This window comes from Phocoena phocoena, chromosome 6 (assembly GCF_963924675.1).
Source record: "Phocoena phocoena chromosome 6, mPhoPho1.1, whole genome shotgun sequence".
Lineage (NCBI taxonomy): Eukaryota > Metazoa > Chordata > Mammalia > Artiodactyla > Phocoenidae > Phocoena > Phocoena phocoena.
Genome location: NC_089224.1, coordinates 91,545,133 through 91,571,316, shown reverse-complemented (window position 1 = coordinate 91,571,316; position 26,184 = coordinate 91,545,133). Strand labels below are relative to the sequence as shown.

General features: G+C 44.3%; 1 protein-coding gene across 2 annotated transcripts in view; it reads left to right on the top strand.

Annotated features, from left to right (window-relative positions):
* Positions 1 to 26,184, top strand: part of EPB41L4B (erythrocyte membrane protein band 4.1 like 4B) — a 142,144-nt gene that overhangs the window by 83,221 nt on the left and 32,739 nt on the right. For both annotated transcript variants that reach the window (XM_065879777.1, XM_065879779.1), the window contains exons 16-17: positions 20,294 to 20,508; positions 22,618 to 22,736. In XM_065879777.1, coding sequence (XP_065735849.1) covers positions 20,294 to 20,508; positions 22,618 to 22,736 — 334 coding nt within the window. The remainder of the gene's footprint in view (positions 1 to 20,293; positions 20,509 to 22,617; positions 22,737 to 26,184) is intronic.

Here is a 26,184-nt window from a genome sequence, read left to right as displayed (position 1 = left end):
ATGGCTCAAATTGAAGCGTGTAAAATTTTAGTGAAGTTGTGCCAAAGCGTCCCGTGCAAGAGGATGGGAGGGTGTTGCACAGTCTTTCTGTAGAACCAGAAATCGATATGTTGCCTTTTAGGGTAGAACTCGTACCAAACTCTTTATTTCCCGCCCCCGTTTCAAGCCCCCGAGTAAGACCTTATTTTCCTCCTGGTAGGTAGGCCTGAGATACTTTCCTTAGTATTTTTGTGAAATCAATTCTTGTGCCATTTTTTTATATATGTAATTGTAATTTGGCCCTTTTAAGCGTTTTTTTAAAAAAAATGTGTTTCCCTCCCTTGAGATAGTTTATTGCCAAAATCTGATCTCTCTGTTTTTTTTTTTTTTTTTTTTGGTTACCACAAAAATCTATCCAGAAGGAGGGAATCGGCTGTGCACAGTGGACACAGTGGAGTTGATCACCTATAAACGCTCCCTAAGATACATGTTTACAGGTGTATTTCCTTTTAGCAGATGTTTTGGTCCTCAGTTTACGTGTTGCACACAGATAATTGTGTTCTGAATCTTTTGATTTCATTGATACCTTTTTACAAATGTGTTTGTGAGGAATAAAGACATTTGTGGATGAAGTAGGTGTTGGGACTTTGGAAGTCTGAAGGTGAACATTCGGTTAGGTGGCATGGAGCAAACTCATCCTGGAACGAGGTTGCTCTTAGGAAGGGTGGCCCTTTTTGTAGACTCCGTGGCTGAGGTGTTTATTCATCTGGGGCAGCTTTGGTGAAGGTTCTGATCACAGGTGGCAGTGGGGCTTCCGCTGTAACAGTCCTGTGGTGAGGGTGGGTGTTTGCCCCGGTGACTGCTGCTGTTCCCGGCAGAGGGACCTCCAAACCTGTGTCTGTGGCCTCCTGGAGATTGTGTACGCTTATCTAATAACCTCTAATAAATATCTTTCTGCCTGAAGTACCTTGAGTGGATTCAATTGTCTGCAACCAAGAGGTCTAACCAGTGTGCATACATATTAATTGTTAAAGGAAGCGTACGGTTTTCATCCTTCAACTTGGCGGACCTTTCTCTACTGCATTTGACAGCGGTGACCACTCACTCACAGCTTCTTGAGACTAATCTCTTGATTTCTGTGATCTCTGCTTCTCTAGCCCTTGGACTTTTTCTTCTGTCTTTGTCACAGCCTCTTCTGTCTTCCTCTTAAATATTGGTGTTCTCCCAGGGTTCTTCCTCTGCCCACTGCTTTTCTCCCTGATCACAGTCTGCCTGCCCTTCTCATCTTGTCAAGATTTTATAAGTGCTGTTGACTCTGAAGCTATTATCTCTAATGCAGACTACTCTGTGAGTTTTTATACTGACATTTCAACCTCTATATCCTTGTACACCTCAGACGTCACATGGCAAAACTTAAGTTCATCCTCTTTTACTGAAAAAAACAAAACACAGTAACTTCATTTGAATTCTCTTCTTTCTCACCAGGGTAAGCATTTATACATCATCCACAGCTCCTCTCCCTTTTGCCACCCATGTCCAGGCAGTCCTCAGGTCGGTTCAGCTTGCCTCCTTAGTATTTGTATGTAGCCCTTCCTCCCTCCTTATCAACACTGATCTTGGAGTAGCATCTTCTCTCTGGCACTGATCTCTCTGACTCCAGTCTCCCGACGAGCTCATTCTCCTCGCAATCACTGGAGTGATCTTTCTAGAACACCGTCTGATTGCGTCCTTGCAGTGCTTGATATCTGCCGGGGTTCTCCATGACCCACAAGATGAAGTCCAAGGCCTTCTCTGGAATTCCCCCGCTCTCTGCTCCTGTCCTGTTGCTCTAGCTAGCGTATCTTTCCCCCATTTCTCACCCTCCTGTTTAAACTCCTACAACACCAAACTGCTTGTAGTTCCTGGCATTCACCATACCCTGCTGTTACTCCCATCTGTGCCTTTGCAAATACTGTTCCTTCTGCCGAAAATGCTGTCACTCCCATCCTCTTTACCCAACTCCTGCTCATCCCTTAAGCCTCTGCTCAGACACTGGCTATCTTCTCCCAGGGACTCTGACTGCCTCCACCCGCCTCTGCAAATTGGGCTAGTTCCTGTGCTCTGCTCCTCTACTTCCCCCAGCCCCCGTGTATATCTATGATGTATTCACTATTTTGTGTTAAAACCGCCTTTCTTATTCATCTCATCTTGGAGGCTGTACGTTCCTTAAAGTGTAAGCTTTGTGTCACACTCTCCTTTGTTCCCCGGTGCCTGATGAGTAGCAGGTGCTCAGTGAATGTCTGCTCAGTAGATGAATTATTCTGCATTCATTCTCAAGGAAACGTCTAACCAGATGACAGGCAGGAACACATCACTTCTGAGCTGGTCTGAAGGTATCTGACAACTGTATCCAGCTGGGAGCATCATCTTTTGAGCAGGACTTTGCCCACCACGTGTGTTCTGGATTCGTCTGCTATGTGTGAATATTATTCGCTGTGCCCACGGCGTTCTCATGGGAGGCATCGCTATAATTTTGAGTGGGGCAAACGACGGTCCAGCCATGTGATACTGGAAACGCCGGTAGGTTGACACTGATCCACAGAAACGTACAGGGGCTAGTAGCCAGATGTGCGCTTCAAACTCTGCATATGTCACTTCACTTGATCTTCCCAACTGCTCTGTGAGGTGGGTGATATTCTTTTCACACGTGGGGAAGTTCAGCCTTAGGGTCTAACCAAGCAGTTTGCCCATGGTCACTCAGAATTCTGACTTCAAAGTCTGTGTTCTCCGCTCCTGTGCTTTAAGGCCTCTCACCGCTAATTATTCCACCATTTGGGACCCTGTCCATCCACATCTCCAGGACACTCTTACTAGATGATGTTGAAGAGTTCACTCCACTGAAATCCAGAACTACCAGAAAGCCACCTTCCACCACTATCAGTGTAGTGAATGTCTGTCTCTCCTCCACACCAGTGGTCTATAACCTTGCTCATCACCATCACCAGTGAGCTAGCAACCCTTCCCGATACCCCGCCCGTCCCCTCACCCCTCCTCCATCAGTCTAGTCACCCTGTCCATGCAGGCATCCGTGTACCAACAGCCCCCTTTTCAAAGGAGCGAAGATTGAGCGTTATTTTCTTAGTGAGCCACTCATTTGATACGATCCCCTTCTTCCTTCCCGAGAGCTCACAAACTGGTCATTTCTTCTGGAATATTACCTGCCAGCAAAACCAAACTCAGTATTCCATAAACTAACAGGATTAGGTCTTTGCATTTTTGAAACTCAGTTACTTACTGGTCTTGATCATCCACTGTTTTTCTGTGATCCCTGAGAATATCGAACAGTGAATTGACAGTATCGTCACATTGATGTAATTCATGTGGACTGGAAGTCTTGAAATCATGTCAGGTAATTATCTTGGCCTTCAAAACCCTCTTGCTCGTTTCATTTCTTGGTCTACCACTTCCACTGAAAATGGTCCTCCTTAACAGTGAAGATGAAGGAGTAAGGACAGTGCAGGAGTCCTTTGTTTTTCTTGCCTGTTAATATCCCACCATGCTTCCAGGTCAGTGACTCCAGCCTCCTGGGCCCTGCTCTGAACACAACAAATGATAGATCCTTTTTGTTGCCCTTAATTTTTCCCGCTTTTAACTAGTGTTTTAAGATCTGAGCTCATCAAAGAGCTCCTTGAGCAGCCGCATTGATCCATTTGGATGAGTATTTCCCACACGGCTCTAAGTGAATTCCCTGACTGACTGAATCTTCCAAAAGTACCAGGTAAATACCCTAAATAGCCCTAGAATGATTTGCTTCCACCATTTTGCTCTAGGAGGCAACAAATGCCTAGGCAAGGTATAAGGGGGCAGAGATAGAGAAAAAGCAAACTGCAGCTAAAGAAAGGAAAGTCCCTTCGCACATGAAAGGTGGCACGTTTTAAGAAGCCCCAGCGATATCTAAAAGGTGAAATGGAGGTGAAATTGACATTCAGCTGAGACTCCACTAAAGAAGCAATCCTCAACAATTCTGCAAAAAGGCCCATTTCCCCCCAAATTAGGAAGCCAAATAATCGCTTGGACAGCTTGTTAAAAATGGAGATTGTGAGGCTCTATTTAGGTGGTCAGGGTGAGACCTAAGAACCTTCCTTTTAGTGGTCACTCCAAGGAGAGTGTGAGGTGGGCAGGCGCAGGACCACACTTTGGAAAAGCACAGCTTCCTGTCTTTGTTATGTTTGCCCTTGTTTTAGTGGCTCAATTTTTAACTAATTAGAGACCAACTCTTTTTCTTTTTTTTTTTTAACATCTTTATTGGAGTATAATTGCTTTACAATAGTGTGTTAGTTTCTGCTTTCTAACAAAGTGAATCAGTTATACATGTACATATTCTTTTTCTTAAAGAGGCATGATGTTCAAAAGTAAATGGACGGTGACTTCCCTGGTGGTGCAGTGGTTAAGAATCCGCCTGTTGATGCAGGGGACACGGGTTCGAGCCCTGGTCCGGGAAGATCCCGCATGCCACAGAGCAGCTAAGCCCGTGCACCACAACTACTGAGCCTGCGCTCTAGAGCCCGTGAGCCACACTACTGAGCCCCTGCGCCACAACTACTAAAGCCTGCGTGCCGAGAGCTCGTGCTCCACAACAAGAGAAGCCACCACAATGAGAAGCCTGTGCACTGCAACGAAGAGTAGCCCCGGCTCGCAGCAACTAGAGAAAGCCTACGCGCAGCAACGAAGACCCAACGCAGCCAAAAATAAATTTAAAAAAAAGTAAACAGACGGATACATCATAATCAGCTACATCTGTCTCCTCAGCATAGCTTTGCACTTCCTTGGGCTCATGGTGAAGCAGAAGAATGTAAGAATTCTGGTGGTTCTTTATATGGCTTTAATTTCATCACAACCTCCCTCCCCCAAAATCTGTCAAACCGAGACTTAGGTCATTGTTGGGCCCTCCTGCTGAAGTGAGAGGCTAGTGAATTCCAGCCACTCGAGGAGGAGAGGGCATAGCACACCCCAATCTAAGGACCCGTGCCAAGATTAGAGCCCACGGTGGGGTAACAGGTGGAAGTTTACGGAAGCAAAATGGCAGGATGTTGCAGACTCATGAGAGAAGACTGCAGAATCCAGTGTGGAGTGGTGATTTTGTTGGAGCACTTTGGACACGCTTTGGAATCTCAGGTAGTTTGAATCCCAGCTTTGCCCCTCACTAGCCATATGATCTTTGGCCAGTTTCTTATCTTCTCTATGCCTCATTTTCCTCATCCAAAATGGAATTTAACAATGTCTCACTGTTATGAGAATTAAATGGCACTGTATGTGTAAGGTGCTTTGCACAATGTTTGATGCTAGCTGGTAGCAATTTTTAGCAGTTTTTGAGATTTAAGGCCTTAGCAGTCCATGTAGTGAGAAGCAGGACAAGGGGATTCAAAGTCTAGCTCAAGGAATGGTGTATCTCCTAGGTTGATGGGTTAAGATGTATGGTCTAAGTTTAGGAACAGAAAGGGGTGCTTCATTCCAAAGGAAAGGTCACATGGAAGAGAGTTCACACAATAGGTAAAGACACAGCTCTGAAACTCTAACAGGCGAAAAGCAGAAACAGCATGGGGATGTTTTGAGAGGAGATAAAAGGAAATAGAAGTGATATTTCTGTCTGAGAATACCAAGAAATAACTGTCCAGGCAGAATGTGGGCAATGCTTTCCGACCTGCAAATGGGAGAATGGCCCTAGGGAAGGAATTGGTGAGACCACAGAGAATCCATTCTGCTGGGACATTTGGGACTCAGAAGTTGAGAGAATTGAAACAGATCTGCTCGGCTCCCAGCCTGTCCCAACTTGAGATTTCATCTTACACAAAGCAGAGGAAGCTTTTAACTATTTGGAGACTAAGTAGAAAGTAATAAAGAGAACTGCTGTGCTATTCAACCCTTTTTAGTAAGTAATACAGAGAGTGGTAAAAATTCAAAACCATCCAAAAGTTACTTTTCCTTTCCACCCTCTTATTCCCTAGTTTTCCCCAGAGACAAACACTGTTAGCATTTCTTGTCAATCTAGAGCTATTCTATGTTTAAACAAGCACATATTTATTTAACCAATCAATACTGATGGACATTTAGGCTGCCCTGCATCTCTAAAATGACAGCTTTGCCGTCATCCTTATACACGTCATGCACTTGAGCAAATCCATCTGTAGAATAAATTCCTTACAAGTAGAGACGCTGGGCCGAAAGGAATGCACGTATTTAATTTAGATATTGCCTAATGAAGTTTCCCTCCAAAGATATTCTACCTGATTACGCCTCTCCACACTATACACACAACAGCTATTTGACGGGGCCTCTGTGATCCCACAGGAGGCATGCACCTAGCCTTCGCTAACTTTTTTAAAACCTTGCTAGTCTGATGGGTGAAAATCAGAATTTCCGTTTCAGTTGTATTTCTCTGTAAGCAAGGTGGCACACCTTTTTTATCATTTTGAATGCCGTTTGTTCCTTGTTTACTGTGGAACATCTGGAGGCCCTAATCTTGAGTCGTACCCTTTAATAAAGGTCAGACTGATGAAGTAATATCCGTCATCTTAGCCTTTTTATAGGGAAGAAAGGGAAGCCTGGGAAGAGTCGATCTTTACCAGACATTCTGTGAAAGCAGTTTTCCAGAAGTTCAGGTAACAGTCAGCATGACACCTGCATGCCCTGGAGGTCTGAAAAAGGAAAAGGGGCAGCATGATAATAGCCAGGATGAAGGGATTGATTTCTAATATCCATGTTTCCTTTCCCTTCTGGGAGTTGATTAAGAGCTGTACACTCAGACACTGTGAATTTCCCTGGTGTATTTGATCAGGGAAGGACGGATTTACATTTAATTACAATTAACATTCTAATATATGGAATCTAAAATCACAGCCACATCGCACGACTCGCCAGTGGTTTTATCGGGGAAAGGCTGCAGAATTTAAAATACCAAACGGCTTAGTCTAGGCAATCCACTAAAAAGGGTTAGAATAATTAGAGGAACATCCCCATAGGCTCATGTTACAAGAAACCTGCAGAAACCTACCTAATCCTCCCCTACTGAATAGGGAATGGTTTAAACATCCACTTTGTACCGCTGAGACCTCAAAAGCAAGAGGTGTTGCTATGCTAACGGCTCCACTAGCCAGTTGCATTCCGTGGCTGGATAAAGACGCTGTAACTATATTTAACGCAATTTTAAAAGCCCTTAAAATTAGGCCCAGTGTATGGCTTCAGAGGCTAACTAGGGGAGTTTGTAATAGAAGCTTCTGAAGAACCTACAAGAATTGGGGAACAGAGAGAGGACCATTTGAAGAGATTTTTAAGCACGAATGAAAACCAAAATAGATTAATCCTCATCTATATCCCCCTCAGGACCTCAAACCCCACATTCAGCTCCTGCTCACACTTGGTCTTGTGCAATTAGAATGTCCAGGACCTGCCCTGAACAGAGTCTGCATTTTATTCATCCAACTTGAACTCCTTTCTGGAATGAATCATCATTTCATTCATTTGCGTGAGTTGGATGGTGTCTGCCGAGTGGAAAAATAACACTCGCAGCTCATGCCCGATTCTGCCATAACTCTTGCAGAGTGCAAAGGGTGATAAAGAACGGGCTCTTTCGACATGATTTTACACACTACCAGCTGTGCTTCCATGGCAACGATAATTTTGTCTTACTGTTCCTTGAGGGCTCCCGTGTGATGCCATTGGGGTATGCATTTAAAGCAGTGGCTAGAGGCAAGTCCGTTAATGCTGTTCCCCACCTGAAGAAAGGAAGAAAAGAAAAGGAATCTTCTTTTAAGGCAGAGAGTGAGCACTGATATGCAGAAATGAGAGGCAAAAAGAAAATCTGTAAGAAACCAAGGGAAAACAGTGTTGGATTTGTTAGAAGTGAATGCTGTGAAGGAAAACAGCAATATTTATGTCAGTATTTTTTTCCTTAAGGCAGGAAAAAGATTGAGTACATTCTTAGTCATGAGCCTCTGTGCAAAAGTGAACTCATGAAATATTTATTCTTTGGACTCAGATCCTGAAATTTATCTGGAATTGCTAAAGTCCTAGATCTCACCGCAAAGTTACAGAGCCCTTCCTCACAGCTTCTTGCTGTCTCCTACACAGACAATTAGAATAAGACATCGTAAAACTTAGCAAGAACAATATCAAGGTAAAATGGATTTTCTGGCAGAAAATGTTCAAGGCCTGCTTGTCTGCTTACAGCCATTCATCGACACCAATGGATTCCAGTTTCACCAAAGGAAAACTCCAGACTCAAAGATGGAGGCACACATCCTACCGTAGCTCACACGGGACAGAGACCCCCGTTACCACCGAACAAATCGTAAAGGCTCTCATCATTCCTTAAGATGTGGAATATTTTACTCTGCAGTTTTGCCGAGACCATCATGTATTGTTAAGAACAACTGGGGAATTCGTGACCAGAGTGAAGCTTTTATGAATTGACACTTGATAAATTACCTAGGGAGAGTTCAATTTTAATGCACTACACCATTCATCCAACAAATATTTACTCCGCTGCCTCACTGTGCCAGGTACTGTATAGATGCTGGGAATTGCTATTGAGGAAGACACCGTCTTTGGCTCCAGGCACCTAGTAAACTAATGAAAACAAGAGCTCCCAGTCTACTGTGGATTCAGATAGCCCCTGTGCTAACACTAACTGGACAGTTCCAAGTTGATTGCCTGGAAAATGTTGAAAGAAATACAAATTGGGGAAAAAAAATTTCTGCCAGTTAGTAATCCATATAAAAGAGTAAATAACGCCAAAAAATGTAATTTTGACCTTTTCAGACAAGAGAAAAATGAGGTAGGGGCATCGTTTCTCTCTAGTCGCTTTTTAAAAAGTAAAACCAGTAAGTTAGTGTAAGAAATCATCCCAAATTAATAGACCTAACATTCGTAATGTGTCACATTTCTAAGATGTTGGTGCAATTTTCTTCTCAAACCCATTATGAAAAAGGTACAGTTTTTCCATTATACTCTTACTGTCAGATAGTATGTTTGTGCTACTCTGTTTAGTCTCTGCTAAATTAAAATGGAAATGAGTGACAGGTATCCTGGAAACCAGGATGGGTAAATGCACCTTCTCCTGTCTCTCATCCGGACATGGCAGAGATCAAATTATTTCATTGATCTGTAGTTCCTGAGGTATAAATGCTTAATAAATGATTGTCTGAAAATGCGGTGTCTGGGCAGATAAGTGAAATCAGTTACCTAAGGTCATAGCTAAGGGGCAGCACAACCAAAGCTAAGTGCCAACCAGCATTCTTTTAATGTCATTATACTGCTGCTTTCGCCATCCACATGGCAAAGCAGTGTCTCCTGGCACTGAAGAGAGCACAGGGCTCTATAGTCAGGTTGCCTGAGTTCAAATTCCAGCTCTGCCATTTACTGGTTGTGTGTCTTTGGGAAAGTTAATTAGTCTCTCTGTTCCTGTCTCCTTATCTGTAAAATAAGGAGAGTAATAATTGTTCCTTCTTCAAATGTTGGAAGATTAAGTAAATTCATAGATGGCATAGTGCTGGGCACTCAGAAGTGTTAGCACTTTTTTTTTCTCCTCTGCGGGCATTAATGCACTAGTGTTCAGTCAGGAGGTATGATTCTGGCTGACACCATCTGCTGTGATAACATGGTACTTGAGTGGATTCTGCTAAGAGAGTCCCAATCAAGAGCCACAGTTCCAGGCTAATGGACTTAATTATGAACTAGTAATGATGCTTCCCAGCTTTATTTTTTTTAATTAATTAATTAATTTGTTTATTTTTTATTCTTGGCTGTGTTGGGTCATCATTGCTGTGCACGGGCTTTCTCTAGTTGTGGTGAGCAGGGGCTACTCTTTGTTGCAGTGTGCGGGCTTCTCATTGCGGTGGCTTCTTTTGTTGCGGAGCATGGGCTCTAGGCACGCAGGCTTCAGTAGTTGTGGCACATGGGCTCAGTAGTTGTGGCGCATGGGCTCTGTAGTTGTGGCTTGCAGGCTCTTGAACACAGGCTCAGTAGTTGTGGTGCACGGGCTTAGTTGCTCCGTGGCATGTGGGATCTTCCCAGGCCAGGGCTCGAACCCATGTCCCTTGCATTGGCAGGCAGATTCTTAACCACTGTGCCACCAGGGAAGCCCCTGCTTCCCAGCTTTTTCTTGTCCTTGGCACCCATAGGAAATGTGTTGTTGTATAGCACACTGGGGTAAGCAGACAAGGGTGCTTGAGGCTCCCGGCGCCCCTGGTCCTGTCCCCTTGCTCCAACAACTGAGAGAATGAAAGGTTCATCCCACTTGCCACCTTCTGAGGCCTATCAGTTGGGAAGCTTTACTGTGTGTCGGCAACTCCCTGATGCTTTAGTTCTGATTAGGAACATGGAGGTGTCCCCACTTAGGCTAAAAGTAAATTAGGTGCCAGTTTGCCCCAACCAGCCTCTTCTGGAAGGTGTTTAGAGAACTTACGTGCTGTGTGGGCTGCACAGAAGCTCTTCTTGCCTCCAGGAAGCCTGCTATGAAGTTGAGACATGTGCCAGGATAGGTAAAAGAGTAGCTGAGTACAGGCAGCACCTAAAGGTGAACTGAGCAATCCAGAGAAGATGCCAGATGACTTTGCACAGAGAGGATGTTCCCTGTGTCCTCCTAAGAGACTTCAAGCTGGCACATCACATATGGGGGACTTCTTGGCCATCCAGACATTGGAGTTCCGTTAAAAGCAGAGCATCTGTTGAGGCCTTGGCCTTTCTAGCTGATGATTTGGTTGTTTGGAAGGTAGAAGAAACACTGCCCTGCCAGTCAGCAAGGAAGACTGGGTTGGAAGTGTATAAGTGACAAGACCCTTGGAAGAAAATGACCCTGGTGTCTTAGAATCATTAATATGAAATGAGTGGAATTCAGGGTTTAATCTTCCATGTATTCTAATCTTTAGAAGTCTAAAAGGGAATATTTTTCACATGGACTATGAATATATCAGATAGTCTGAAAGATGAAGGCATTCAGAGCCCACAATTTAAAACAGTATTTTAAAGAGAAGGAAGGTAGAACATATGACCAAAAACAAAGGGGCAGAGACCTTTTTTTTTTTTTTTTTTTGCGGTACGCGGGCCTCTCACTGTTGTGGCCTCTCCCGTTGCGGAGCACAGCCTCTGGATGCGCAGGCTCAGCGGCCATGGCTTACAGGCCCAGCCACTCTGCGGCATGTGGGATCTTCCCAGACCAGGGCACGAACCCGCATCCCCTGCATCGGCAGGCGGACTCTCAACCACTGCACCACCAGGGAAGCCCAGAGACCTTTTTTTTAAAAAGGACTTCTGTAGATGCACATTTTGGTCAGAGCAAAATGATGAACAATTTAATAGCAGAGCCATCTTGAGGATGGTATGTGAGATTAACAGGACAGAAGAAGAGCTGCTCAATTTCTGTTTTGTTTTTCTCTTTTTCAACAAGGAAGCCAGTCAGTATACTAACTGCAGAAAGGTGAAAAGAACAAAGAGAATGAAACTGAAGTCCAAGATAAGAGAGAGAGTAGTCAGGAAATATTTTACTGCTTTACAGTTAGTCTTCAGGTTGAGAAAAATGGCCTTGAAGAAAATTTGCATATGTCATTGCTGAGCCAGCACCAGCACACTTTGAAAAACTATGGAGTCTTGGGGAAATGCCAGAAGAATAGACAGGGAAATGTCATACAGATTCTTGACAAATGAATTCTAAAACCTGGAGTGATAAGCTTGATGGTAATACCAAGAAAAGTTTGAGAACAGATTCTTTTTTAAGCACTTAGTAAAGTAGTGTTCACTTAGGAACAGAATGGATTTGTTCAGAGTAAGTCATGCTAATCTTTCAAGATTCTTAGTAGGCTAACAGTAGAAGGACAGTCTCTAACCTAATAAGTAGAATTTGTCACAAATCAACATTTAATTTAGATTGTAGATTTAAGATAATCTACATACTTCAGAAATAAGACAAAGATGATTGCTAATATTTGATATCATTCTAGAGGCCTTACCAATGCAATAAGCCAGGAAAACAAAATAAAGAATAAATGCTGGGAAGGAAGAAACAAAATTCATGTGATTATCCTAAAATACAAGTGAATTCCAATTAATAAGATTTCAGCAAGGTGACCAGAGGTAGAAATACCTTAAAGTCAGTAGTTTCATATATCTAGTAGTAAAAAAAATTAGAGAAAATGTAGTAATTCGGGAGATCCCATTTTCAATTGTGACAAAACTGATATATGGACAGGAATAAAGTTAATAAGATATGTTCCATACCTTTATGGAAAAGTTAAAAATTCTGACTGAAGGACATTTAAGAAGATCTAAATAAATGGTGAGAAATACCTTATGAATACATTCTCCCAAATTAATCCATTATATTTAATGCTGCAAATCATAATTCCAATGGGATTTTTTTGGTAGTAACTTGAATTGTAAAGTAATCTGGAAGACTGAGTGCATGATAATAGCCAAGAAAAAACAAAAGAAAAACGATGTGTGAAAGGAAATAGGATTTGTACTATCAGATATTAAAAAGCCCAAATATTAGCACAAAAGTAATTAAGACAGTCTGGTGCTGGTTTAGCAATAAATAAATAGTTCAATAAAAATATGAAGAATCCAGGGCTTCTCTGGTGGCGCAGTGGTTAAGAATCCGCCTGCCAATGCAGGGGACATGAGTTCGAGCCCTGGTCCGGGAAGATCCCACATGCCGCAGAGCAGGTAAGCCCATGCGCCACACTACTGAGCTTACGCTCTAGAGCCCGCGAGCCACAACTGCTGAGCCCACGTGCCTAGAGCCCATGCTCTGCAACAAAAGAAGCCACTGCAATGAGAAGACCGCACACCGCAACAAAGAGTAGCCCCCGCTCACCACCAACTAGAGAACGCCCGTGTGCAGCAACGAAGACCCAACGCAGCCATAAATAAATAAATAATTTTAAAAATCATTTAAAAAAATATGAAGAATCCAGAAATAGATACAGGTAGATAATTGTGTATCAGTCATGGACAATCAGAACTGAAATCACTCTTGGCAGGTTTCTTACAGAGGGAATTTGATACAGGGAACTGATTGCATAAGGGATGAAGAACTAAGTAGCTAAAGTGACCAGTGAGGCAACCCAGAAATTAGCAACAGTAGAACCTGCTTATCAGTCCTAGAGCTGGAGAGACAAAGAGACGAAGAAATATGGCAGTATTCCAGAGCCCAGGAGCTGGGGCCACAGGGAGTCAGTCTAGTGAAAGCTGAAGCCCTAGGGGACTCAACTACTGCCGAAAACATCCCCTGAGGTAGAAAGAGATGAGGGAGAAATACTTAGCTCCTTTTCCTACCCTCCAGTCTCTGTCAGTGCCTCCCATTGGTCAAACCTACATAGAAACCCAAGGGCAGGGAAACTGGGAAATGCATTTCCTTGGAAATACAGCAGGTCAGGGGCACTCAGGGAGGGTAAGGTAAAGGTAAGGAGAGGAGTGTCCAACCCAGCCTGGGGAGGAGCCAATAAAGAAGAATTTATGTAGATATTGTGAGGCAAAGGTCTCTTTTTTCCTGAAATGAAGATCCAGTTGTCTTAACATCACCCAAGGACATGAAAACATGTGATATGACAGTCTCTATCATTGGGAAGACAAGATGTGTACACAAAGATGTCTGAGGCAGTGGGATTCTAAGGAGGTCTTGGGATTTTCCTGATGAGTGCATTTGCTGCCTTAAATAGAAGCCGAGGCAGATGGGAAGATGTAGCAGATGGACGGCACTTGGGGCACTTGGCAAGCAGAGAGGTGGGAGTCCTGGATTATGTCCCAGACTCAGCCAGTTACCCACTGTGTGACCTGGTCACCTCACCCCCCCCAGTGGGTCCCCGTTTCCCCATATGCAAAATGAGGAGGTTGGACTAGGGCCTTGTGTCTCAGCCCTGGCTGCACATTGGATTTAGAGATAGATGATGTAATTAGCCAGGGTAAGTGTTGTACATTGATAGTTTACAAAATCTCCCTTGGTTGATTTTTTAATCAGCTTTATTAAGATATAAATTAGATACCATGCAATTCACCAATTCAAATTGTACAATTTAATAGTTTTAACGTTTTCACAAAGTAGTACAGTCACTACAGTCTAATCTTAGAGTATTTTAACTTCTCCTAAAAGAGACCCCAAAGCCATTAGCGGTCACTTCCTATTTCTCCCCATCCTCCCCAGTCCTAGTTAACCACTAATCTACTTTCTATCTCTATGGATTTACCTATTCTGGACATTTCATATAAATGGAATTATGTTTTCAAGGTTTATTCATGTCATAGCATGGATCAATATTTCATTCCATTTTATAACTGAATAATATTCTGTTGTATGGATATACCAGATTTTATTTATCTGTTCATCGGTTGGTGGACGTTTGGGTTGTTTCTACCTGTTGGCTCTTGTGAATAATGCTGCTGTGAATATCCATGTGCAAGTCTTTGTATGGACATGTTTTTATTTCTCTTGGGTATATACCTGGGAATGGAATTTCTGGGTCGTATGGTAACTCTATGCTTAACCTTTCTGAGAAGCTGCCAGGCTGATTTCCAAAGCAGTTGTGCCATTTTACATTCCCACCAGCGGTGTAGAGGGTTTCCTCTGGTGCTTTTCATATTCATCCGGAATTTAAAACCACCTAACTGGATGATATCTGAGTGGCCCTGTTTCTACAATTCTGTGATTTTTTTTTTTAATCCAAGATTAGATCCCCAGGGCTGCCCACAGAAGCCCACGTCACCCAGAACTTGGCTGAGCTATAGAGTGTATGATTGGCTCCTCAGAGCACCCTGATAACTTCCAGCATTAGTTTTAAGAGAAAGCCGTGTAAGTCCTGTGTTCCAGCTCAGGACCCTCCCCCATCCCTGCCCTGCGCAGGTCATAGTTCTGGCGATGGATTCTGGAGGATTATTCTGAATAATCATACTGTTATTATACTAAATACTGTAACTATTATAATATAATAATTAATATAACAATGGTATAATAATATTATAATGTTATAATATTATAAACCTCAATAATTATCCCATTTTTCAGTATGCAACGCATTTTGATTGAGTACCACGTGTCTGGCCTGCTGGGACCCCAGAGTCAGGGAGGGGAGAGGCTCTGGTGGGATTAGGCAGGGCTGTAAAAGTCCCCCAACCATGCATCTGCAGAGCCGTGTCCACCCCTAATGCAGTCAAGGACATCCCATATGACACAGTCCCCCCCCCCCAGTAGGAACACTAACTTTTCTAGAGTTGGAAGTAGAATGGGAGTAGGGGCTTCCCCCAAGAGAAGGGAGGAGAAGAAAGTAGGTCTGGTTCAACTTCTCACTTCACATCTACTAACAGGGCACGTTACTCACCTTCACTAAGTCCCACTGTAAAAGGAGATGGCAGCAGCTTCCTTGCAAGGTAACTGTAAAAGAAAACCATTAAAGCGCCTAGCACGTGCTAAGCACATAGCAGCCCCCTTCTTCCACACCGGATCCTTTCAACTGCCACCTCATGGAAGCAGGAGCTGATGTGTACATACCCCTCGTCCATCACCCTCTGAAAACCAGGACTTGTGACCTACTTTCCAGAATGCCAGAAGCCTGGTGAATCTCAGTCTCTGTTGACGGTGAGCACAGAGCTGGCCTCATCTCCTAAACCTTAGCCACTGGGCCCCGAGGCTTGTGGGCTGCTGAGTGCTGCCGGACCCTCTGGGTGGGCTTGACCTTCTCTGAGGTCCCTGTGGACAGGACAGCTGCACAACCCCAGTGGATGCCACTTACATCATAGTTGATGTGACTATCACCTCCTGGAGTTCTGCAGGGAACAGTCCACGAGGCCAGGAACAGTGATTTCCTTAACAGACCCATAACCCCACACAGTGCCATAAGTTAGGATCTCCAGGATGGTCCTCCATGTGTATGAGCTGAGAAAACACCCAGGTCATACCACGCCTGCTTATGAATCTTTGCTCTTCTAGAAACTTACTCTCAGAGATCCAGGCAGCTTCTCTGACCCTCTGTTTCTCTTCCCATTTGTCTCTTTCTCAGTCTTCCCCAAAAGTCATGGTAAAGTGAAAATCACACGTTATTAAATACAATTTATCACTCTCTGCACATATATTTATTTCCCTGTTTAACTTTTCACTCTGGGTTTCCTGGAAATAAAACACGCATGCACACACACACACACACACACTTTTAACTTGGAAAGACAAGAAGGTACGTGAGACTACAGCTTCATTCCAGGTCTGCGGCAGACATCACTCATCAATCACAGCACTCTTTCCTCCTGAGCTGGCACAACCTCAGAATCCTTTTTCGCCTTACATTCCAAGCAGAGAGTGAGCATCAGTTGGAGATGGCATGGGAGATGATGTCTATTTACCAGTCCTCAGAAATTCTTGCTCAGAACTTTGCACCACTACGTGCAGCCCTGAATGTACCCCAGATCTCTACTATAGGGCATCTTGTTCCTTGGGTGTTCATTCTCACATTCAGTGAAACCCGTTTGAAGCTCAATCATGGTTTTCCCTCCTCCAAGCAGCCTTCACTCCCAGCATCCTTTTTTCAATTAATGGCATGCCATTTGCCTGGTCCTCCAGGCTAAAAAATTCAAAAATTTCTGACCCCCCCATGTCTCTGTGTTCTCCCCTTCTCAAATCCTACCAATACCCCCCATCCTGTCACTCTCTTCCTTTCAGTGTTTCTCTGGTTTGTCTCTGCTGCCTAGACCATTATAGTCCCCATTCAGACCTTTAATAGGCTGGCTGCAGTGTGGAAGGAGGGCAGGGTGGAAGATGAGCCTTGAGGTGTAAAGTGTCCCAGGCTGTAGGGAATTTTCTCTGTTCTGAGCTCCCAGTCTCTGCCTCCTTAGGACAGATACTATTTTCAACATATTTGAGACACAGGAAAATAATGCCCATGGGATTTGCAGTTCACACCTTTGTCGTCACATCCCAGCTCCACAGCTTCCATTCATCCTTCCTCCCTCTCTCGCCGCTTCTTTCCTTTTCGCCCTCCCGCCTTCCCTTCCTTCCTTTCATCATATATTTATGGAGCACCAATTATGTGCTAGTCAAAGTCTCTACATGTATACAATGGGATATTTAATGTAAAATAGCTAGCCCAGTGCCTGGGATAGAGCAAGTACTGGATAAATAGGTGGGGAAAAGGCTGATTCTCAGACCTGGAAGTGCACCAGAAATCACCTGACCCTGTCACGTCACAGAGGAGGAAACTGAGGCCCAGAGCAGCTGTCCGAGGTTCCTGCACAAAGGTGGGCAGAACTAAGACAAGAAGCCAGGCGTCTCGATGGCAACTTGGTGCATGTTTTGCTGCCGCCATTACTGCCTCCACGAGGCGGGTGGATACCCTTGGTTATGTTTCAGGTTGGAGAGGTGAAGCCGGACTCTGAACCCAGAAGCCAAAGTCACGCCTTCTTCCACATTCTTACGCACGTGCAAACACACACACACACGATGTGAGACTGTCCTGAGCCAAGTCTCCAGAAGGCAGCCAGGGTGGACCAAAGACCCAGCTCACGGGACAACGTGGGGACAACGGTGCTGTTTCTTCCGGAAGGCATCCTGCATCAGCAGAGGCCTCCTCTGTACCTCCTTCCCCCAGCGCCCACATGCCAGGCCTGCAAGCCCTGCCTGCCCTGCTTCAGAAACAGCTCAGAGGGCTGCTCTTCCATCCAGTGAGTTTGTCTAGCCCCACCCCGTCACAGTCTCCTAATGAAGAGACTGAGGTGTCTGTCCTCCACGCAGCCCTCAACACGAACTTTCTAAAATGGAACTCCAGTCATGTCTCGCCTTTGCTTAAACCCTTTCCACTCCTCACTTCCGCTCCAGCCATCCTGTGCTTTCAACCATCATTCCTTTGCTCAGACTGTTCCTTAGGCCTGTAATAGCCATTTCTACCTTTTCACTTGAAAGACATTCCACAAAACAAATAAACAAACAAAAAACAGTAACAAGGTAACACACCTTCACTGCTTTAGACCATGTGAGTTATAAATGAGAGAAAATCAACCACATCAAACAAAAATAAATAAATAGAATTTATTGGACCTTGTAATTAAAAAGGTCAGTGGTAGAACCAGCCTCAGACAGGGCCGGAACCAGGGGTTCAGATGATACCATTGGGGTGTTTTCTTTCTTTCCATCTAGCTTTACCCTCTGCTCGTCTTGTCTTCCTTTGTACATTGGCCACTTCCCACAGATACTCCTTTGTGTCCAGGGAGTATGGTCATAAAGTAGCCTCAACTTATAGCATCCTCATAGCCAGATCTGACTTATCTGTGCGTCACAGTAGATGCAGTGCCTTGGGCTCACAATACTTTTAGGGGCCCACAAAAATGGTTTCATTTCTTTGAAGTCAGAAGAAAAAAAAATGAACTTTTAGTTGAGGAAAATGGTTTAATATCCGATAATATATTCATTTTTATACAAATGCAGTCATAAAATATAATTTTAAATTTTTTATGGAGAAGAGGTGAAGGCCAAAGTGCTTAGGACCCACAAAAGTCACAATGAGGCCCTGTTTGACTCTTAAAAAGGAAGAGACACTTTCTCTCCGTTTCCATATGTTAAACCTATAGGAAACTCTGTCCCTGATTGGATCATATCCCAGAAAAAGTCACTCTACCTGGAAGGAGGGAAAAGTCTGATTGGCCCACCCTGAGAGGAAATATCAACCTCATACAAACACAAGAATTGTGGTTTCCTGTAAGAAGAAGGATTCTGTTTCCAGAATGTCTACCAAAATTTGACTGTCTCTCCCAGTTGATTCCGCCCTTATGATTCCTTTCCCAACACCTTCACCAGCCCCAGAAAAACTAGTTGCCTTTACCTCTATGCTCACTTAGCGGCTTGTTCTAGGGTGATTGTAACTGATTGAATGACAGAATTTCCTATGCTGAGGTGTGAGCTCCTTGAAGACAGAGTGAAGGAGTGGGCAGTAGAAATCTGGTCTATGGGAATGAGCAGAAAGAGGGGTTAGCTCTGCTTAGGGGTGTGAGGAGGAGACTTTTGATCTGGGTCTTAAAGGCTGGAAGTCTTCCTGGAGGAAGGGGTGTTTTAGCTGGGTTTAGGGATGAGGAAGGACTCCAGGGGACAGAAAGAGGTGAAAGCCACAAGGATGGGAAGGACTAGGGTGTAGAGAAGAACATAGCAGGAGATGAGCTGGAAAGATAATGGGAGAAGATCACAGGGGGGCTGTGAGTAAAGGAATTTGGATTTTTTCCACGGAGCGTCTACAGAGGGCCGAAATTGAGTGTGAAATGTTGCATCTTGGTGCCTTTTTCTGCAGAGAAGTTCCGTAGTTTTCTAGATTTCCAAAGGGTCCTCTATCTTAAAATGGTTAGGAATCACTAGTAACAGAGAGGTATTCCAGCTCCTGGAGTGAGGAGTGCCACACTCTAGAATGTAATCAGAACAGCTCTCTGGCTAGTGCTCTGTGGAGGATGGGCTGAAGGAGGAGTAGAGGCTGGGAGAGCTTTGGGAATCTGTTTCAAGAGCCTTAGGGCAGTAATAACAGGAGGAGCAGTTGGAATTAGAAGATGTCGTAGCAGTACCATTAATAGGTGCTTTCTGCCTGGTGGGGGTGATGGAGAGGAGGAGAAAGTGACTTCAAGACTTCCAGTTTCTATCATGATCTTGTCGTAGGATGTTTAACAAATTATTTTTTAATTTGATGATTGCCTTTGACTTCCTCCTCCCACTTAGACGATGTCTTTTTTTTTTTTTTTGGCTGCGTTGGGTCTTCGTTGCTGCACACGAGCTTTCTCTAGTTGGGTTAGCGGGGGCTACTCTTTGTTGCAGTGCGTGGGCTTCTCATCGCGGTGGCTTCTCTTGCTGCGGAGCACGGGCTCTAGGCGCGCAGGCTTCAGCAGTTGTGGCACGTGGGCTCAGTAGTTGTGGCTCGCAGGCTCTAGAGCACAGGCTCAGTCGTTGTGGCTCACGGGCTTAGTTGCTCCGCGGCATGTGGGATCTTCCTTGACCAGGGCTCGAACCCGTGTCCCCTGCATTGGCAGGCGGATTCTCCACCACTGCACCACCAGGGAAGTCCCATGATGTCTTTTTTAAAATAGAAATTATTTCATTTGAAACTTAAGGATTTTTTAAGGGTTAACATCTCTGATATGTACAAATTTCCACTTTCTGCTTTTCCTTTGAGTGCAGTGTTGCCTTTGTGTCCTGTTCTACAATAACCCTGTGGATCTGTTTGTTGAACCTATTTCTCTTGGTTTTCAATGCTTGGAGAACATCTTTTAAAGTACGGACAGGAATATCAAGGCTCTCTGCTTTTCTAAATCCTGACTTTTACACCCTCTGCAGCTACCCGCTCCCTTCCCCAGGGCTCAGCAGCTTGGACCGGCTGCCTTTTGGCCTCGAGGAGAATGGGGGCACACCGTTTGCCACCAAAGCTTCGGGAAGGCACCACCATCACCACCACCAGCACCAGCACCACACTAACTATGGCCTCTCGCTGACCCTGGAGAACAAGGAGGGGCCTTTGAGGTCCCCAAACTCCGGCAGTAAATCGCTTACAAGTGAGTAGGAGTGTAGGGGGCGGGGTGGGGGAGTGATGCTGCAGGGCGTGTGTGGCTTTCCTAGATGCTCAAGACAGCCCCTTGCAGTGCAGCTCGGAACAGTGGTAATGTCTGTGCTGGGTTACCAGGTCTGGGCAAGAGCTGACAAGAGCCTTGTGCATTAGGCAGGGGCCCCTTAAAAATTATGATTTACCAGCAAACCGATTTCGTTACAAGAGAGCAAATGTCTCTCCACCTCATTTCATGCCGGTTCTCTGCTTCTGCCATATCCAGCACTGGCTCAAGCAATGGAACAGGGACACACGGGAGTGAGGTGGCTGGAATCTCTCATTCCCAACCACAAGAAAGCCCATTCTGTCCCATTTCTGGCATCCCACTTTTCTGAGAGCAAGGTGTCAAGTAGATCTAGTGCATACTGTTAAAGGTCCCAGCTAGAGAAATTACGGAAATGGAGAGTAAGCAAATTAGAAACGTTTCTAGCAACTTGACAGAGCAATTTTATATCTGTTAAAACTAATTAAAAATGTGGGCTTGGATTTTGTATGACTGTTCTTTTCTTTTTCTAGAAAATCACTTTTATTATATTTTACCAAAGAATTGGTCTGTGATAGGAGGTGGGGGAAGAACTTGTTCTTTATCACATATGGTTTGAAAAAGTGCCAAGGTAGAGGCAAGCGTCAAGAGGCTTTGATTCTAGTTCTCACTGTTGAGCCAAGTCCCCACTTGGATCCTTGGTTTTCTCGTCTATGGAATGTGGTGGAGGGTATTGAGAAGATGACCAAGGAGTCTTCCAGGTCTGATATTTCATAAGTCTGTGGGCTGGTGAAGAGGATGAGCCATTGAGCCTTTACCTGTAGATCACAGGTAGCAATTCTGGGTTGGCGGAGCTAGAAATGGGAACTCATCATCCACTTGGTGTTGAAAAATCAGTCCCTCATCACTATCCGCACTGCCCTGGCCCTGGGCCAGGCCTCATCCTTTTGTATCTGGACAGGTATAACAGGCCTCTACGGGCATCTCCTCCAGTGGAGTCTCCAAATTGTAGCTGCTAAAGCGAGAGCACTCACCAAATAGCTCTGACCAAATGCCTTAAGACCTTTCCATGGTACTTCACTATCCTGGGATAAAGCCAACACTTCTGAGCATGGCCACACACAGACCTTCACAGCCTGGCCCCTGCCAAGGTCTCCAGCCTTCCCCCACACTCCTCACTACACTCTAGCTACGTGGAACTCCTCTCCTCTCATGAAACACTGTGCCACGTCCCAGCTCTGTCATTTGCACCTGCTGTTCCCTCTGCCTGGAATGCTTTTCTCCACCCTAATGAACTCCTACACATCCTTCAGGAACCAGCTCAAAGGTTGTCAGTGAAACTTTCTCTTACACCCCTCCCCAATTCCTGGCTTTGGAGTTCCCTCCCTCTTACTCTATATAATTAAATAAATCTTTGGTCGCTCTTATTGGGGGTATCTGCACAGGCATCTGTCTCCCCCACTGGGCTAGAATTGTATCTCATTCATCTCTTTATTCTAGCTTCCCAGATCCCAATTGCTATGAGTACTTGGCACAAACTTTAATATGTAATGAATATTGAATATTTAATGAATATTTAATGTATTATTGGATAAAAACAAGCTAGTGGGAGGAGTGGTGGTGAACTAATCCAACTTTCAGAAATCAAAACCAGTGAATTTGATTTTAGAAGCATAACATGGTGTTTAAGGGCACATTCATCTGTCTGTTAGCCTGAACACTAACCTTTCCCATTTGCATAGTGCTTTTCCATTAGTAAAGCATTGGCACATGAATTACCTCACTTAATATTCACAGCAGCCCTGCAAGGTAAGTAATTTTATTTTCATTTGAAAATGGCTGAGAGGCTCAGAGAGGTAAAGTAACCTGCTCAGGGCCACTGCTCATATTTGGGAGAGTTAGGCCTTGACACCTCGACCTTAAATGTTCTCACATCCCATCTGCTAGTGCATTCTCGAGAGATTCAAGCTGCCAGAGGAGAAGCCAGACAGAAGGGCACTGGGAGTCGGGCTCTGGCAAGCATCTTTTATCACCTATATCTCTCTGCCCTTTCAACCTTTCCTTATTCACTTGCAGAACTGAGTCCAGGAGCAACGGCCCTGTTCAGCGAAACCGCTGCCCATCTAAAGAAGCTGGAACTGGAAACTGTGAAGGCTGCTGGACCCTGGCCTGCTCTGCACATCAACATAAATAAGGTGCCAAGGACTGGAGCTGGGCAATGAGCATGGACCTGGGGTTCACTCAAACCTCTCATTATTACCCTGCCTGCCTCCTAAACTATGTGCCTTTGTCTTGGAGGGATTTCTACTCAATCTTTTTCTGCTCGGCATGTCTCTTGGGAGCAGAAATTCACTTACATTCTTTTTGGGTGGATTACAGCACTAGGGGCTGCCCCCAGTGCTGAGGACCAACAGGCTGGATCTGTTAGTGGTCTCTCCATCTTCTAACTGAAAGTTCCATGAGAGAAGCATCCACATTTACCTCTTTCCGTTTTTACCCCTCTGTATTAGTCTGCATTGGCTACTATAGCAAATTACCATAGACCCGGTGGCTGAAACAACAGATATTTATTTCTCACTGATCTGGAGGCTGGGAAGTCTAAGATCAAGGTGCCAGATGACTTGGTTCCCTGGTGAGAGCTCTCCTCCTGTCTTGGAGCTGGTCGCCTTCTCACTGTGTTTTCACTTGCCAGAAGAGAGGGATCTTTCTTTCTTCCTCTTCGTAGAAAGCCACTAATCCCATCATGAGGGCCCCACCCTCATGACTTCATCTAAATCTAATTACTTCTCAAAGGCCCCATGCCAAATACCATCACAATGGTGGTTAGGGTTTCGGCATATAAATTTGGAGAGAACACAGTTCAGTCCATAGCACCCTCTATCTCACTCAGACAGTACCTGGCACATCGTAGATGTTCAGTAACTGTTTGCTAATGGAAGGAAGGGAGGGATGAAAGTAGGGAGGGTGGGCGGAGGAAGGGACAGGGCAGAAGCCAAGCTCTCTTTTGGCCAGACCTGTTCTTATATCCAAATGGGTAGCCTTATAAAAGCCAAGTTTTATCTTAGAACTGTAGAAAGCTGGTGCTGAATTCAATCTGTCATTTAGTTCAGCCTTTTCAACATCTGAGACCAGAGGAAAGGCAATGGCTTTCCCAAGGTCACAGAGCAGTGGTGAAACCTTGGGCTCCCGACTCCTGGTCCAGTGCCCTTTGCCCTCCAACATGCTTCTTCATTTTCTACACCAGGATTTCTCGGCATAGGCCCAAGTGGCATATTGGCCTGATAATGTTGTGTGGGGGGCTTACCTGTGCATTCTAGGATGTTTTACAGCACCCCTGGCCCCTCCCCACTCGATGCTATTAGAACCCCCATCCAGATGTGACAACTAAAATTGTCTCCAGACATTGCCAAATGTCCCCTGAAGGGCAGAATTGCCCCTGGTTGAGATCCACTGTTGCACACATTTTTTAATTTTTAAAATCCCCATAGGAATAGTATTCTTTACTCATGGGTCATTTCTTTCCACTCTAATGCTTAGCTTTGCCCCTTTATAATAAGGAATAGGAGGAATTTGGAAGATCTGGCCTGGAAAGCTCCCCCTCCTTACCTGCACTGGTGAACGTGGGAAGGTTATACCTCCTATCGGGGCTGTTCCTCCACCCCAGACGTCCCTCTAGCCTGCACTATACTTCCAGCATTTCCCAGAAGACCCTCCACTCCCTTGCAATCCCACACCCCAGCAGGGCAGCCTAAAGTCCCTCTGATCACTAAAGGGCCCCAACTTCCAGACACCCTGTTCACCCACTTTTTCTTTGATACTACCCTCCCTGATAGCCAGCTGGAAAAAAATTCCTCCTGCAGGATGGCACTTATATTCTTTCAGTCAACAAATCTTTATGAGCAGGCCTCTGCTAGGTGTTGGGAGTCAGCCTGATGGATTGTGTGCCCCTGGATTTGTCTTCTCTCTCTTAGTATCCTGACTGTCAACTTTTCTTCTGCAGTCCACACAATAAATTGTTTTAACAGGGACTTACCTGGAGTTTGACAAAATCCAAAAATATTTTGCAGGGAAGTATAGCATACGGTAGCAGAGAACTCACACACTCTAGGTAATTAGTAGTTGCACGAATATTGGTGGGACATCACCAATAATGGCTTGCTCTGGGTTAAGATGTAGCTGAGACAGCTGTGAGTTACTGAGCATTTCCCTGACGCTCAAGCAACAATACCCCTCTTTTCTCCTCCACTTGAAGAAATGCATCAGTGAGCAAGTAGGCTAGAGTGAAGTCAGATAACCTTGACTTTGTCCTAATGCGTAAGCAAAGTATATTACTTCATACTATGATTTTTTTTTTTTTTTTTTTTTTTTTTTGTGGTACGCGGGCCTCTCACTGTCGTGGCTTCTCCCGTTGCGGAGCACAGGCTTCGGACGCGCAGGTTCAGCGGCCATGGCTCACGGGCCCAGCCGCTCCACGGCATGTGGGATCTTCCCGGACCGGGGCACGAACCCGTGCCCCCTGCATCGGCAGGCGGACTCTCAACCACTGCGCCACCAGGGAAGCCCCATACTATGATTCTTTATCATTAATAAAACAATCCTCACAACTTATCATGATACCACAATTGGGAACCAATGGTTTTGATGGCTTTTAAGGTTTTTTGAGGTCTGAAGAATCCTCTGATTCTTCTAAGGTTTGGATATGTTAATGATGAGAAGACATTTGGTTGCCCAATTCCAAAAGCATACCCAAAATTATCACAGGAATTTAAATCTCATCAGATTTCAAATGTGTAAACAGTTTGTATCAACAAGTGAAAACTGCATCTGATCATTTCTTTATCCCCAAATGACATCCTCAAACAGAAGACCATTTCCAATTATAATAGTATCAAAGCCCAATTATCATTCATTTGTATGTTTTGAAATCTGTATTTCCATATTGAACGATAAAGCCTCTTTCCTCAATTCAAATTGAATGTAAAATATGGCCATGCAAAAGAGAGAAAGCACAGCATTCTTGGTGCCATCCTCCAGGCTGTAATTATGGTCTTGTAATCCACATGTTTATCCCTCATAGAGATGCCTTTTATGCAAACATATTCATGTAATAACACTCAAATTTTCCAAAATTTATATTGGTCTTCACCTGAGTCAAGTTATAGAGCTGAAAGGTAGCTCCTTCTTTTCAGAACAAGCCAGCTTGAATTTTATATCCAAAAAGCAGTTTAGAATTAATAAATTCAAGGGGAAAATCAATGCTAAATTCTCACTCTTATTTTAGCAGCATTCAATTTTTTTTTTTTAAAATAGGTCTTCGGTCATTACTGTCAGTATAACTATATCCCCTTAAGCAATTGTCAAAAATCTCAAATGGGCTTTAAAACCAGTTCAATTCTTGTATTCCGGCATATCATTCCAAAAAATTAGATCTAATTAAAAAATTAACTCATCATACACCAGTGAAAACACCCATGCTAGTATTATCTTTTATATATCTTTTCAACAATTATCTTAATGTAACAGGATTTACATGTACAAGATAAATTATACTAAAACTATACTGTAAATAATAAGTTACTGTTTTGTTTTGTTTTAGAGAATGCTAAGTCTCTTAGGATCCTGACTCCATTCAAAACAGTCTGT